Source organism: Tachysurus vachellii, chromosome 26, assembly GCF_030014155.1.
Source record: "Tachysurus vachellii isolate PV-2020 chromosome 26, HZAU_Pvac_v1, whole genome shotgun sequence".
NCBI lineage: Eukaryota > Metazoa > Chordata > Actinopteri > Siluriformes > Bagridae > Tachysurus > Tachysurus vachellii.
In genome coordinates, this window is record NC_083485.1 from 12,798,443 (window position 1) to 12,815,751 (window position 17,309).

At 36.5% G+C, this 17,309-nt stretch overlaps 2 protein-coding genes across 3 annotated transcripts in view; one reads left to right on the plus strand and one right to left on the minus strand.

Moving 5' to 3' along the window:
• Positions 1-10,483, plus strand: part of npr2 (natriuretic peptide receptor 2) — a 39,354-nt gene extending 28,871 nt beyond the window's left edge. For both annotated transcript variants that reach the window (XM_060862599.1, XM_060862600.1), the window contains exons 15-22: positions 33-201; positions 2,295-2,441; positions 3,124-3,247; positions 6,570-6,638; positions 6,766-6,940; positions 7,846-7,944; positions 9,461-9,552; positions 9,917-10,483. In XM_060862599.1, the coding sequence (XP_060718582.1) occupies positions 33-201; positions 2,295-2,441; positions 3,124-3,247; positions 6,570-6,638; positions 6,766-6,940; positions 7,846-7,944; positions 9,461-9,552; positions 9,917-9,979 (938 nt within the window). In that variant the 3' untranslated portion in view covers positions 9,980-10,483. The remainder of the gene's footprint in view (positions 1-32; positions 202-2,294; positions 2,442-3,123; positions 3,248-6,569; positions 6,639-6,765; positions 6,941-7,845; positions 7,945-9,460; positions 9,553-9,916) is intronic.
• A 1,566-nt stretch (positions 10,484-12,049) lies between these two features.
• On the minus strand, positions 12,050-16,672 carry spag8 (sperm associated antigen 8). Its single transcript, XM_060863588.1, has 6 exons — positions 16,584-16,672; positions 15,743-15,902; positions 15,446-15,491; positions 13,921-14,035; positions 13,733-13,795; positions 12,050-12,584 (listed from the first exon to the last, which is right to left on the minus strand). Exons 1-6 carry the CDS (start codon positions 16,653-16,655, stop codon positions 12,465-12,467), a joined length of 576 nt encoding a protein of 191 aa, XP_060719571.1. The 5' UTR covers positions 16,656-16,672; the 3' UTR covers positions 12,050-12,464.
• Between the last annotated feature and the right edge of the window lie 637 nt (positions 16,673-17,309).

Here is a 17,309-nt window from a genome sequence, read left to right on the forward strand (position 1 = left end):
ATTTATGTTCATTCAGATGTTCTGTGTTTCAGAAATAATCCAGAAAGTGCGCAACGGCCAGAAGCCCTATTTCCGTCCCACGACAGATAACTCACACCACTGTGAGGAACTGACCACCCTAATGGACAACTGCTGGGCAGAAGATCCCAATGAACGGCCAGATTTCAGCCACATCAAGATCTTCATCAGCAAACTCAACAAGTGAGTGCTGCTACTAAAGTGCATGCCAGATTGGACCTGTGCAATGATTCAGTTTGAATGATTGGAGGATATTATTATATCATAGTGTGAAGTTTTAATACATAAAAACGCATAATCACAATAAAGTTCTGGTATTCTGTATAAGGTGTACTGTAGGAGGTGGATAAAAAATGGATAGTTGTAAACATGATATTCGTTAAATGGTGTCATGTTTAGTTTAAATGTTTTAGTATCGTTTAAAATTATTTTTAACTTTTTTGTTTTAATATGAGAGATTTAATCAAAACTACAGTATTTATTGTTTACACAGACTTTATTGAAAAGTCCAGAAGACTTACATAGTAGATATTATTGTCATAGAAATTCATTATGAGTGCTGATCTTAACATCCATGAATACCATATGAATGTTTACCCTCGTAAACCCTTGGCTATTATTTCTGCTGAAATCTTCCCAATAAATAAGTACTTAGAAAATATAATAAAATCCTTCACTGATGTGTTACTTCAAATGTTCAAACAAATGTTAAATAAAATTTTATTTTGTTGTACTGTATAGAATCATACTGTTAAATTTGCTTTGCTTATTTATAAAAACCCAACTTTGTTTTGTTTAACTTAATAATTATTACATTAATTAAAACTCTTGTTTAATAAGATCACTGATCTCTAGTTCTGTAAATATATTTATATTTTTTTATCTCCACAGCTATTCTTACTCCACTTTTCATTTGATTGATAAATGGATTCCAGTATGGATTAAAAAAAAGTGATTGATTTACGAGGACTAGTTGACATGTTAAAATGTTTTGCTAAAACGTTTGCCAGGCGTCGTTAATTTAAAAAGGGACCTCTTTTCTTAATGAAATGCATGGTATGTTGTGGTCGATCTTGGGATGTTTTCAGTATGCAAAAGAATAGAATCTATCTATGCAAATAGGAATTTGCAAAAAAAAAAATAAAATAAAAAAAGTGTATTTATCAAGGCTTGTTACAGAGATCAGCTTTTTTTTTAAGACTCATGCGTCTGTAATGGTGCATGTAGGTGTGAGTTCTGACCCAGAATAGATCTGAATCATTCAGTGCACCAACTGAGCATGATTCAGCCCACATCAACATGTCTCGCATAGATGCTCAGCCTTACATTTGTAGCACAAGCCTGCCATATTAAGAGGAACCAGAGTGGACTGAGATTGTGATTGCTTCACACAGTAGAGGTACAGCATTCTGTTAGTGGTTATTAATTAGCCACAAGCAAATAATTACTCATTATAATTCAATGGAAATGAAAAATTAGTAATCTGCGAGGGGGAAAAAATGACAAATCATCTATTTAGATTTATCAATCCTTGAGTCTGATCCCTTCAGGAATCCTGTCTGTTTAGCAAAACGGCTGCTATTCGGATTTATACATAAAATATATCTTCAAAATTCTGTCAGAAATTTTGCTAGGTTTAGCAAACATAGCTAATCTACTTGAATTAGCAGTGAAAGCTATTAACATTTATTACACATATATTATAATACAATTATCTTTAATTATCTTTAATTATCCTATCAGGTTGTCAGAAAATAACTAGCCTAATAGCATTAACAGTGAACATTATTAAAATATCTAAAATATTTGATATAAATATTTTAGATATTTATATCAAATATTTTAGATATTTTAATAATGTTCACTGTTAATGAGGTATTTGATATAAATCTTGTCATGTTAGTGAATAATGGCTAGCCTTCTATAGTGCACGCTAGAGTAATTATATCTTTTAAAAATTCTGACAGGAAACTTGTCAGTTAGCTTTTTACTTATGATTGCATGCTAGTGCTAACGGTGAATGAATAATGTTAGCTAGCTGTGTAAAAAGTATGCACATAAAGGAATGCCAATAATTAAATTCCGGCAATTAGTTAATAATTACTAATCAAGTAAAACAAATGGTAAATCAACCTCTTAATCATTGAAAATCATCCTTTAAGAAATCTTGTCTTCAAACAAATTTACTTTCTGTATTTCTGTGACGTGATTGTAAATATGAAATATGTAAATATGATGGTGTTTGAGTTTCTGACTGCTGCTTGTGTTCGTGGCAGAGAAGGGAGCACCAGCATCCTCAATAACCTGCTTTCCCGAATGGAGCAGTATGCCAACAACCTGGAGAATCTGGTGGAGGAGCGAACGCAGGCCTACTTAGAGGAGAAGAGGAGAGCCGAAAATCTGCTTTACCAAATCTTGCCACAGTGAGAAACCTTTGCTTTTGTTATTTTCTAATGTGCACATTCTAGTTTCCTTACTGCTGCCAAGCTATTAACCACAACTTGATGAATGAAAGGCTATTAAACCCCTTCCCCCTCCCCCCCTACACACACACACACACAAAACTTGTGATGTACTTTCACTAACTTTTTTTTCCTGCTGAAAATAGATGATTGTCCTGGCATTGTCCTCTATTTTAGACATAATTATGTAAGCAGGGAGGAACATTAAAGCCAGCTGAAGTGACTGCTGAGGACTGTGGGAACGGCTGAGAATTTTAAGCCCTCTTTGCGAGAAGCAGGAAAATCCACGTCTCTGGCTCTATCATTAATTGATCTTTTTTCCCTTGTGGAAAGAAGGATTTTCTGTTGTTATATCGGGAAAAGGCTGAGAACCAAAGTTGAGTTTGGCTACCACGCAGTGCAGTGTTCAAAACTAATGTTTTAATTTTATCCCTTGTACATGCATTTGCCTGAAACATACTATAACTCCTTAGTCGGCTGTCACGGTTCTGAAGTTTTGGGGCCTGGTAAATTGCTCATGGCTGCCCATGGATATTATTTTTGGTCGAAATGTATTAGTGTTAGAATCACGCTGGAACTGTGCAGTGATTTTGCCGTTCGGTTTCTTGACCTCTTTTTAATATTCATGTTTTTTCCCTCTCAGTTCAGTAGCAGAGCAGCTGAAGAGAGGAGAGACGGTGCAGGCAGAGGCTTTTGACAGCGTCACCATCTATTTCAGTGACATAGTGGGCTTCACTTCAATGTCTGCTGAAAGCACACCGTTACAGGTACATGTCTATGTGTGAAAATAAAAGAATTGCTTTATTATAATTATTTTTATTATTATTGTTGTTGTTGTTTATTTTTATTTTATTTAAAAAAATTAATATTATAATTAAATGTTGTCATATCCGGTAGTCATGGTACCATTACAGCATGAAGAGCTTTAGCATTACAAATAAACAAAGGTCTTAAAATGTCTGTGGCTGCATTTATTAAGCATGACATTCTTAAGGAAGAGCAGGCCCCATAAAGAGATAAATGTCCTTGGCGTTCTTCCGTCCTTGGCTTTCCCTCAAGTAAATGTATTCTGAAAACACGATCACCTTTTGAGGAAGAAGGCTTAAACTCTGATGGCTAAATATGGTCTAGAGTTTGTTATCTCCTTTCAGGAAAATTCTCTATGTTATAGTGGGAGGGATTGGTTGTGTTTGTATGAATCTCAAATCATGTTTAATGAATTAGACACTGAACAGAAGTCTCTGTTTAACTTAAGCCAGGGATGGTCAAAAGCCAGTACATTGTTCAAGCTTTCATCTCTTTGCTATGACAGAAGAGTATTCACAAGGTGTGAAAATATAGGAAATAAAAAATCCCTTACTAAGACATATGAGACAAGTAGCTTGCTACTACATAATCTACATGTTGCATACTACATAATCTAAGCCTAACAATAAACAAACAAAAAAAAGATTGTTGATATGGTGAAATAGTTCTGTGTGATTGTAAACTCCAGGCTAACAGAATCCTGAGTTTTGTAGTTTGAGATTTTACATACTCACACTTTACCTGGGGTTAATAAACAATGAATCCTTGATCTTTGAATCTATTTGCACCGTCAGCAATCGTGATTGGATAAATACGTCATGTGAACGCTTTAAATAACGGCTTGTTTCAGGTTTCACATAAAGGAGAAAAAAAAAATCATGTTTGCCAATCTGCACTCGAGCAGATATCGTTTTCTTTCACAGATTTCTAATCTTTTTTTGACCTTTTTATGTCTGTTATGTTGGTGTCCGTTGATACCTCTAATTTTTCAGTCTATTTCCCCATTGCTACACTGTGCACTGTTTTGCCGCTTGACTTTACCGAACCGTTTTTGTTAATGTGGCTACGTCCTGGTTTCCGTGTGATACAGTATGAGCTACACTCACATTCAGGTTCTCATTGGGTTTCTGTTGCATTCTACCACCACATCATTTGACACTGTACACTATCAGCAAAAGCCATGCTAACTCTGCCTAAGAGCAGGACTTTATAACCCTGGGTAAAAAATCTGCACTAAACCCTACTTTAAATTAAGTGTGAACCGTTTTATGAATGTTTTTGCGCTTTGTTTCTTTTTGCTACTTTTCTCTGTACATGCTTCTTATTTTTGTCTTCATTTTACAAGAAATGAAAGCAGACGCTAATTTCTAGCTGCATCTTCTAAGCGAAATCTGGCAGGTGCACTATTTATACTATGAACAGATAAAAATAAGAACGTGTCATTACATAATTCTCACTCACTCATTTCTACCGCTTATCCGAACTACCTCGGGTCACGGGGAGCCTGTGCCTATCTCAGGCGTCATCGGGCATCAAGGCAGGATACACCCTGGACGGAGTGCCAACCCATCGCAGGGCACACACACACTCTCATTCACTCACGCAATCACACACTACAGACAATTTTCCAGAGATGCCAATCAATCTACCATGCATGTCTTTGGACCGGGGGAGGAAACTGGAGTACCCGGAGGAAACCCCCGAGGCACGGGGAGAACATGCAAACTCCACACACACAAGGCGGAGGTGGGAATCGAACCCCCAACCCTGGAGGTGTGAGGCGAACGTGCTAACCACTAAGCCACCGTGCCCCCTCCATTACATAATTTGTTACATTTAATTAAATACTTTTTAATTATTTGTAAATCTACATGATATAAGAGGAAGAAAACATTTTAGGATGTACTGTTATTTATAGGGTTTATTCCTTCGTTAATATAACAGTGAATATTTCACCTTTTCTGCACTGGTTTTTTTTAATCTCCAGGTTTTATCTCTCAGCATCAGTGTTATTAATTTTCTACTCACACTGTTATTGCTCTCATTGTGTTGTATTCATTACCACTTACTTTATTCATGCAATTTTTTCCTCGGTACAGTCTGTGTTTGGGCTTGCATCCAAAAGAGGAGGAAGAAACTATTTTCATTTGAGGGAAGCTCGAGCAGTTCATGCTGAAATGCGTCAAACCAAAGAAGTTTTTTTGGTTCCTGAATCTTCATGTAAAATAATAGTGCAAAAGATACAATGGGGGTCTTTTAAATATTCTGAGGCTACTCAGAAATATCCAGAAAAATGTTCTACTTGCTAACTGAGAAGGTGACTGACCTCCAGGGAGATTTGTGAGATAACTGCTGTATACCAGCAATAATGCTCCAATTAATTCATGGGAGAGCTGAACAGAGATGGCATGGAAGAACCATGAGCTAATTAAACCAGGCTCTGAGGTGTAACTGGCTGAAGAGGATGTTAGAAATTCATCATCAATCCTTTTATATTGAAATTTTATTAGACAGTATATTAGTAATATACCTAAGCGTTTATAATGGATCATTACAACAAGTGTCAGACTTGTTATATATTTTATATATTTTTGTCAATTCAGGGCCCGTTTTCATGAAAAGTGTTTCTCCTAGTCACGAAATTCTAAAAAACATGCTTAGAAATGTGGAAGTTTGCCTTTAAAATGAAATAGAAGATCCTAGTAAAGATAAAAGTGATTCATAAAGCATCGTTACTCTTAAAACAGATCATGAGTTCAAAAAGTGTTAGGAGAAGTGAGGAGAACTTTTAAGAGGCTTAAGAGTTTCTTTATCAGAGGAAAACATTGGCGAAAGGTGAAGAGGGAGAAGAAATATATTGTATACAATATTTTATAATGATAGTGAGTTAATAAATTGATACAGATTAGAGCGTGTAGGGATTATTTTTGTGACCAAGAACTTCAGAGAACGTCTCAGAGAACAGAAATGGGTTTGATATCTTAATAGAAACATTTGTATGAAAAGAAAAAAAACATTTTTTTAATGACTATATTGCTTCTAGTAAAAAAGGTAGAAACAAAAATACTTATAAAATGCTGCTTATTCTGTCTACTTTTATATGAGCTTCATGTTAACCACCACTGTAGAGTGTGACATGATAAAGACATTCAATGCTGACCCCTGGGTGAACATTTCCGTTCACACTGCGGAAAATCTGAATTAGATTTACTAAAATAATACAGTTTGATGTAATAATGTTTCCTGAGAATGAAATGTGACTGAAGCCATGTTTCTTTGCAGGTTGTAACGCTGCTGAATGACTTATACACATGTTTTGATGCCATCATTGATAATTTTGATGTTTATAAGGTGAGTAGCACTCTTTTTAATCTCAAACCATTTCTTCGTTTTCTAAGGTTGTTAAATATTTAAGACTTAAACTCTAAACAATAACATAACGCCACATGAATCAAGACATCTATCTTCTTCATTTTAGGTGGAGACCATCGGTGATGCCTATATGGTGGTGTCTGGTCTACCTGTACGTAACGGCAAACTCCACGCTCGTGAGATCGCCGGAATGTCGTTAGCTTTACTGGAGCAGGTTAAAAGCTTTAAAATCAGACACAGACCTAATGACCAGCTGTGGTTACGCATCGGAATCCACACAGGTACTTTTTCTGCTGTCGGAAGTTCGGCTCAAGCGAAAATGTGCGTTCAGACTGCAAATCGCCACAGAATGTGTTTACATGTACAAAATAATCAGATTAACTGCAAACTGATTTTGGCATTCGTGTCAGCACCGTTTGTGTGTATTTAAGTAATCTGATCATCAGCTATCAGCTAGCAATTCCGCTTTACAGTAACATTGGCGATTTTTTCAAGTGTAAGTAAAAGCAGAGAAATGTTTCTTAACAATTTACGAACAAAGTTTTTAATCCGTGCTTTTCCATGTGTCCCTCTTTAAGCTCTCACTATTCTGTTCCAAAGATCAGATCCAGCTTATTTTTCTTCTTCTGATTGTGTGTGTATCTGATTAATAGTCTACATGCACATCTGATTATTGGCTTAAAGAATTCTTCATTGAGTTTCTTCATCATAGTCTGCACTTTATGCCTGCTTTAAATGATCGAAACAGAAACTGATTTGATTTAAGATCGGACACCTGCACACGATACACACGTCGTATTGTCTTGAATCAAACGCATTGCTTTTACCAAGGTGAGTCCTGGCCCCCATCTTGTGAGGGCTGAGTCACAGCATTAGTACTTAATTAATGTTTTCTCTTAAACTCACAAGGCCACACAGCCAAGCAGTAATCCTTTTCCTCCTACTTTCGAGAAAATCCGCCAGCATGCTCTCACAAATCTCTGTCAGTCTCTGTCAGCTTGTGTATATGCACACAGCAGTGGCTGTTGTAATGAGATTAAGGCTGGAACGACTGCAAGAGATCAATGTCCTCAGCGTGAACCTTCAACCTGTCAGTTGATAGGATCAGAGAGATCTGTATGGTGTCTTCTGGCAGGAGTTTATAAATCTCCCACAATTCTGTGTGTGTGTGTGTGTGTGTATACAGGGCCTGTCTGTGCAGGTGTAGTAGGACTCAAAATGCCCAGGTACTGTTTATTTGGAGACACTGTCAACACAGCATCAAGGATGGAGTCCACTGGGGAAGGTACGTGACATAAAACAATTTCTAGAACTTTCTAAGGTAAAAAGAGAAGCTAAAAACTTCGCTTTAGTAAAAGTAATGACTCAAGCAGAATCAAAATAAATGTCCTTGTGTAAGAGTAAGAACGTTTTTGATGAATAGGCGACTCAAGTAGTGCACAATTCGGTGCTCAATTTCAGATTTAAAATGAGAAGAGAGAAAAATCATCCAGTTTTATTACATCATAAAGTCCGTGTACAACATTCGCTGTTGCCACTGATTTTATAAGTAATCTATAGTAGGAATGTTAAAATATGAAGTAATCGAATGCGGTTTATATTTATTTGTTTATAATATTATACTTGCAAAAGTGAAAGCTATTACGTTTAAACATTGTAAAACACAGAAGGTGAAAATTATAGTCATAGTCAATCCAAATCAAAGAGTATTCACTGCTACATGTGGTATAACATAACAGCATTGTAAAGCCCTAAATCTTCCCAGTAGTACTCCATTTAATATTCAGATACACACAAAAGCAACAACTGAACAACACTAAAACATGCCAGCTTGGTGTTAGAACTACTGAATGTAGTGGGATTGTTTTTTGTTCATGTCGTTGATTTTTTTATATGTATATAATCCAGAAATCTTATGCACAATTTGAGCTTTAAAGTTTTAATAGACTTATCTGAACTAATCTAAAAGTGATATTACATAAAATTAGTTTTGGGGCAATTTCTAAATCAAAACTAAATCTCAAGTAGCATTCCGATTGTATAGTGATCTACATTTACATACATTATGTTCTCTGAATGTCACGGCACTATGCGGGGAAAAAAACTAATACATTGTACTTACTAAATAAACATGGCATTTGTAAATCTATATGTTTTCCATCCTGAGTAGTGATGAGAAATCGGTGCAGGCATTTATTGGCCTTTGTCTTATTGGAAGAGTTCATTTATAATCGTCTGCGCAATTGATTAATTTACCAGCCTGCTACTGTAGCTCGCATAGTCACTGTCTATCAATAGCATCCTGATGGATACGTGAACATTAGCAGCATGTCTCACAGTGCAGCATAGTCTGTTGAGAATGAGCACTTAGCAGTTCAAGCATACCAGTCTACCCATACACACACACACCCGCGCACGCACACACACACACACACAGACAGACAGACATGGCATACAGCATCCATTGTTTGTATTGACTTTCTGCCTGACTTCCTGTGCTGAGTTCCTTGTACTTAATAACCATTAATAATGAATGCAGGAGTCACTGCCCCTCTATCCTGTGTGATTTATTTTGCACTTCTAAGTAAGCCTCAGCATCCGCTCAGAGCATAAAATCTATTGCACATGCACATATGGAGTGTTCCCCATCAAATACGCCCAAAGCACTAGATACATACATTACTTATTACATTACTCCAAGTCTGGGGTTTTCCATAAGTCTGCGGTCATCAGGGTCCAGCTGTCACACACAGATGTGCACTTACACTGATTGGCTGTATCCCCCCACTTTTTTCTTGCAGCCCTGCGGATACACATGTCCTCGGCCACCAAAGAGGTGCTGGATGAGTTTGGCTACTTTGACCTCCAGCTACGAGGAGATATAGAATTAAAGGTAATGTACTGTATCTCTCTGGACTGCGGTATGGATGCTGCTCTCTGTGCTTCTCAGATTACATGCTGTAGCAGAGACGGAGCATCAGCATACATGCTGGGTCCCTGTAGAAATGGAAAACAAACGCAGTTCAGTCCTGATGAAGCTACTTTTTCAGATAAGCTAATCTGAGGCTCCCTTTTATGTAATTATATTTAAAGATTAGAGACAGGGGCTGCTCGACAGCCTCAAATTAGGAGGTTACTTGTTAGTCTTCGCCGACTCAAGCCGCTTTGCTGTCCTTGAACAGGCACTGAGTGTTGACTATTTGCTCATGAGAGCTTGTCGATATGCCGTATTGATCTCTGCCTTTTCCTTCTTTCAGGGCAAAGGCAAAATGAGAACGTATTGGCTACTAGGGGAGAAGACAGATGTCTATGTTATCTGAGTGCTTCTGAAGAAGGGAAGCACTGGGACAAAACCTCTTTAGTACCATCCTTGGTTTTTTTTCCTTCTGGAATTTGCTCTCGGTGTAAAAGGATGCACAAACCAGCCCTGTTCTCACATGGAACATGTTACTCCTAATATCGTATGAGGAATTTGGATGTGGTATGTTTCATACCTGCTCTAACTGCAAAAGAACCTGTAAAGGTGTTTTTTTTTATAATGATGACGATAATGTTAATGAAGATGCGACTTCCAGTGTTGATATAGATGAGGACTTTTTTCCTCAACGATTTACTTTATTTTTGTGCTTTCTATATCCAGATTTGTACTTGATTTGATGTTTATCTACAATACAGCACATGAAAACGGCAAAGGTACAGTGTACTGAACTTAGTGCTGGCATCAGAAGTGATATTTTGCCCTGGTTCTATACAGGTTAATATTTGTATATATGTATATCCAAGACAATGTAAGATATTTTGTTCAATAAACGATCTGAAAATTAGCCTTTTTTTTGAGGGAACAGATTTTGTGATAGAAACTTTCCTCCCTCAGTGTGGTGTTTAAATGCTTTTCCTCTCATAAGATCATACCTCATCCTCTATACTCCCACAACCTCTGTGAGACTGTGAGTCAAAAAATTCTTTTATAGTCTAAGATTTTGACCACTAAAGGTCATTCTGGGTAGGTGAACAAGTCTTGCTGTTTGTTCATCAAGCATATCACATTACTCATATTTTAAACGGATATCCTTTCGAATGACTCTTATTTCTTATATTTCTTAGATGGCAACAGATTTTTCCTTGCAGTCGAGTACAATAAGCTGAAGGAATGACGTCACTGATTATCGAGAACCCATTAGGTCTTTTACCATCTGTGTGTGTGTGTGTGTGTGTGTGTGTGTGTGTGTGTGTGTGCACATGTTCACAGCAGCATCCCACCTACTTGACTGTGATTTGCCTCCCACACTCGGCTCTGTCACTCCGGTTGCTGTTGCAGAGGTCGTGCTGCTCAGCAGAAAGCGCCTGCGCTGCGCTTCGATAATGAGAAAACTTGTTCGGCTATACGTACTTATGTGGTTTCTTTGTTCTTACGTTTTAAAGAGTAGGCACTAAGAAAAAAAACTGTTTGGCTAAGCAATAAAATCTGTAAGCTACATTTTAAGCTACATAAGCGACATATCAGCCAATCAGATTTAAGTATTCAGCTTTGTATTTGATGATTTCTACAGTATATGGTTGAAAACTAATTTACAGTTTGTCCAAAATACCATACTTTTTTTTTTCACAATGGAATATCGAAGCTGAAATACCACCAAATAATTCCTCCATGACTTTTGTCTTAATATTCAGCCAGCCTTTCAGCTGCATTGTCTCAACAATGTGATATTTCTACAAAAACCCGTGTTTGTCAAGACACTAAAAGGATTTTGGGCTCTTTAAAAGAAAATGGGGGACTTTTTAAGTCAGTAAAATGCAAACTTGCAAAGGTATCTACTGTATATGCCTCTTCACACTAAGCTTTCAATTCTTTAATTATCTGTAACTGCACTAGAATCAGATTCAGAATCAGAACCAGATTTATTGCCAGGTACTGTACGGTCTGTATGTACAGGAATTTGTCTTGGAGTGTTGGTGCATATTGCACCATGATGCAGTTGAGAAGAAGCAAAAATATAAGAAACAAAGGTTATAAAAAAATAATAAATCCATTTTAAAAAATAATAATAACAATAACAATAACAGTGTGACATCATTATAGCACACAACCGCTGACATCTTACAGGAATAACAATACAGACAGCATCATCCAACAAAATGCTAAACACAATAAATATTTCAGTATAAACTTATTTAATGTGCTTCAGTGTGAATCTTTCCATTAACTACACACAACCAGCAATAATTAACATCTAATAATTAAGATTAATGTAGGTTCTACCAGATGACAAATACTTCCCAAAAAAACAAGGGGGTGAATCTGCATGCATGAACATGGTCTAAAAATGACTTGTTGCCATAGCTACCCTGCTGAAAGCATAAAAGGTTAGTGCATCTGTGCTTGCTGGAAGTAAGCCGCTGCATTCAAAAGGAAGCCGGCGCAAACACTTGGTGTGTCATCAATATAACGCGGGTTCCTGTGTAGGGTGGGAAGGCAGATGCTTTGTGTCTAGCTACAAACCTAAATAAATGTTGTCACTGTTCGAGAACAGCCTGCAAAGTTTCAGTTAAAAGATTCGACGAAAGGGAAGGAGCTTATTGAGTTTATTTGCCAGATGATAAGTGATGTTGGAAAAGTATTAGGGATAACTGGAAACCATCAGAAAGAACAGGATGTTCTTAGGCGGTTTGACTTCTGCGAGAACTATGGCCTGTTGTACATAATGTTCAAAGATTTTTATTTTACATATTTATATTCTGGGACAAACAATTGAGAATAGAGTGAGCTTATAAAACAACTGTTTACTTTCTCATTTTGTTTTGTAATTAGGCTTCTTCTATATCAATACAGTCCTCAGGATTGGGGTCCAAGCGCTCACTGATCGGAGTGCTGAAACTGGCGTTCTTCTTAAAAGGAGCATCTCTGTTTCTCACTGCTGTCACGCCCTGTTAAATAAATACAAAAACTTTAGTTGAGGCTTGAGAACAACCACAGTATTCATAGGTTTTTACAATCAACTCCAAAATAACTGGCATCCTTCATGAAAATGACCCCAACTTCATAGCACGTCCATCAGTAAGTGATATTACAAACTTAAACGTTTCTCAGTGTACAAATTCATTCTGTACAACGAGTACTCCTGACTTTGTGACAACATTTCAGTTGTTTAAAACAAACAATGCCTGGTCTTTGTATGTTCTATGTGAGAAACTTGTCCATAAACGTGAAAAATGCACTTTCATTATTTTACCATTCTCTCATGTCATACTGAACAGGATAGATTTGTATAATAAAACTGATGTAATAATTCAAAATTTCCCTTGACACCTTTAGCACTACTTGACGAGTTATAGAAGACAAATGATTTATAATAGCACTATCTGGTGTCACCCAGTGGAGGTTGGCTTCCTCTTTTTTGAGTCTGGTTCCTCTCAAGGTTTCTTCCATATGTCACCTCAGAAAGTTTATTTCTCTTGCCACCATTGCCTCTGCCTTGCTCATTATGGATCAGTTTAAAATTTAATTTCTGCTTTGTGGCAATGTACATTATTGTGTACATTGTATGTTGTGTTATGTTCAGGGGTTCAATTATTACGTGGGACATTTTGGGTTATTGTCGTATCGTTTTGACAAAAGTCGTCATGACGTTCATTTTGACGGTTTAAATTTGACATGTTTTTCATTACATGTAAACATAACATATAAATAATAATAGCAAATAATCACTAGGAGAAACTGAATTTCTCTGAAACAAAATCCGACTTACTTACTATCTGGGAGAAGCACATAAGTTTTAAGCACCAATTTCCGTGTTTATAGATTAGATTTACTGAACGATTCTTCTATATTAAATATGAAGTCTAAGTCTATTGGGGTTCATGACTTCTGTTTTAAATAAAATCATAAATTATTCTATTTCTATAAATCTAAAGCAGGTGGACTGTCTGAAAAAGACAAACAATATTAAGTAGTGGAAAGAAAAAGATTCTTGAAAAAACCAACACTGGCCTGGATCTGGCCTGTACTTATGACTTCTTGCTAACACATTCATTCATTCATTCATTCATTCATTCATTTTTACTCATTACTGTACCTGAATCTTGTCAAAGTTTTCCCTCCAAAATGTAATGGCCTCATCGGTTCTGTAGTCACGACCCTAAAAGCACACAAATAATATACTTCATGTTAGAAAGTCAAATCTTTTAGAAGGGTGCCAAAACTTTTTAAGTTCGACTGTAAAGTGTGGTCATTCACTGATTCCTCAGTAATGTAGTGACTGACCGTGGATGGTGTTGGTCGGACACTCTGGAAGCCCTGTGCTGTGTGAACACTACTGGATACGGATTGCAGTTCAGGGGCTGGAGGCTGCAGTATGAGCTCTGCAAGCACCTGCTCGCTGTTATGCAGATCAGATCATTACACTGTTAGACAAAATATTCTCTCTGAAACAATGTTCAGGTAAAGTCTAAAGTTTTAAGTCTTTAAAGCGCAGAGTTACATTAAGCTAGTGACATTGGGTTGGCATCGTGGACCAAAACTGATTAATTTACTCATGACACTCTGTTATGGGGTCCAATAAGAATGTCTATGAAGAAGAATCAATCATGTGTTTGTGGTTAACTAAAGCATGAAACATTTTGCAATAGGAATATAATCAGTGACCGGTGAGCTACTACACCAAAGTGTTTCATTCCTCTTATACCACAGCAATTTTTTAACAATTACAATTGTCTATATTTTTTTATACATTTTCAGTTGCATTTACTTCCCTCACTCTGTGTTCTATCTATTCATTCATTTTCTGTAATTTATCCTACAGAGAGAACCATGAACCTATCCCAGGGGACTCCGGACACTCTGGTCAGGGTGCCACCCCATCGCAGGGCACAATCTCACACACACCCACACAGCTGTTCACACACTACTGATATTTTAGAGATCCAATTCATTCACCAATTAGCTTATAATGCATGTCTTTTGCAAGCTGCACCCCACTCGACTCACAAATCCCTACATGCTTCTCTTAAAGGTAAAAAAAAAATGTAAAGACTGGAAATTTAATAATCATTATAAAATGTCAAAAGTGGAGACTCCTTCCATAAATGTTAATTAAGTCACCTTACAGAAAACTTCACCCTATTAACAATTATACATTTTTCTTTGGTATAGAACACTTTCTAGATAAAATTAATATTATAATTTATTGATGTTTGGTGACTGCCCTAACACTTTCTGATCAATCATATTCAAGAGTTCAGCAGCTGTTTACTTTCAGTATGCTCTCATCCATCCACTGGGTTTATCTAAAGTCCAGGGGAATATTTTTATTAGAGTCCACATCTTGTTTCTCATTTAAAGCAGCAACTGCTGTAGTTCTTTTAATAAAGTCCTCACACAAGAGTTTTTTTTTCTTCTGTAGATGTGGTCAGTCGCTGTCCTACAAATTGGCCTTTGATTCAGGGTTCAAATCCTGGTCTGTGGCTATGAGATCCTGTCTCACTTTAGTCTCACATGTTTTTGTTTCTTGTCAAAGAGGATAGTTGTCAGGAATACATCAAGCGATCCCCATAACAATGAATAATGATTGCGTGATAGACTAATTAAAAGCTTTTAAATGAACTATGAAAGCTGACCGAGACACAAACATTTCTTTGACACTGCCTTCCCACCGTTTCCTCTGTTCGCCTGGCTGGAACAGAAAGTGTGGGAGGCTGCTAAAGTGTCGCTGAAGCCTCAGACGAGATGAGGTCATCTGTCTTGTTTCATCTTAAAACGTGAAGTTGAGCAGTTTTGCTAGGATTGTTACCTTATGCTTTTGATGAGTTGCTTCTGTAGTAGCTCTGTTCGTAATCCTAAAAGAAAACGGCATGGTGTAATAAAAGTAAAGAGAAAAGGTTCTGTTACAGCTGGACATCACTACATTTAAAAACAGTGCTTTTGAAATGTTTGGATTTCATTTGTGTTTGTGACTAAACATGTATGACTAGTTTGGATCCCTTAGGATTTCAGAAACACCACAACATGAAGCAGAACCAGTGTTTAACACAGCAGGAAACAATTGACATAATGTTAAAATATGCTATAGAAATATATACAAAATTACCTTTCTTTCGTACCCGTGTGCTTTTAGGGCTGGTGAAGGCAGATTTCAGTGTACTATCACCATTAAATTTAGAGGAGAAGTCCACTGTGATGATGCCCTTGTGTCCATTTTTATGGATGTCAGTTGGTGGTCCAGTGTTGTCTAGTGAAGTAGTCGCCCTCTTAATTGCACAAAAAAGAATTCATCATGCATGCATCAAGATCATAGTAATGTACTGTTAAAAGCAGAATTATTAATAACATGAAGTGTTCAGGAATATTTGGAGTGAGATATCTGTGCATGAGTGCATGGAATTAATTGACGGATGGATTGAAGGATGGAATTAATGGAAGGATGAATGAAATAAATAGACGGATGGATGCATGGATGGATGGATGGATGGATGGATGGATAGATGGATGGATGAATGGAATGAATCAGTGGTTGGCTAGATATATGGCTTAATGGAATATTTTGATGGATGGATGGATGAATAGATGCATTTATAGATAAATGTTCTGAATTATTAAACCTCCCAACAAATAAACTACTGTCTTGATGTTAAACACTACTGACATTGTTATTGTTATAGTAAAAACCTAAGTCATTTTTAAATAAAGGGTCTATTCCAGAGAAGTGAAATAATCTCTGTTTACATCAGCTAACAACAGCTGTCCTAAAACTAGGAAAATTACTGTTTTTAAACAGCAGGAAAGAAAAAGCAGTTAAAATGATTTAAAAAAAAAAAAGGTTACTTCTGTTTACTTTAATTAAGAAAACATAAAAAAATAAATTCATTAATGAATAAATTCATAAATAAATAAATTAATAAAAAATATGAATACATAAATAATTTACTCACCTCTTCCACCCAGTTTCCCAGTAAACGTCCTCCAACTGCTCTGGTTCCTTCCTCCATCTCCGAGGAACTCATTTTTAAATTGATTAATTTTTTTATTTATTTTTCACAGGCGTTTATTTTACTTTATTTCCTTTCTGATATTTAAAACACTGTGAAACTCGGTCTCACTATCCGGAAGTAACCTTACGGTTGCTATGGCAAACGTAAACATAACGGAGGTGACGTAATTGGCGGTGGCTAAAATATCCGTTGAATCCAAAACCGTTTAGTTGCATAAAAATATCGTTACTACAAAAGGTTTGCTTCGTCATGAACACACACACACACTCACACACACATACACATACACACACACTTACACACTCACACACACATACACATACACACACACTCACACACACATACACACACACACACACACACACACACGCACACGCACATACACACACACTCACACACACATACAGTACACACACGCTCACACACATACACACACACTCACACACACACACACACTACACTAAAAAACACTATTAAGTCTTATAATTTACATTTATATTCAATTATTATGGATCTTGAATCTGCATTTGGAAAAATAAAGAATCATTTTCTTTCTTTGTTTATTTTGTTTTTTTTAAAAATTCAGCGTTTAGACATGAACAATATAAAATAATTATAAAATAATAATAAAATATATATTATATTATATCAAATATTATATCATAT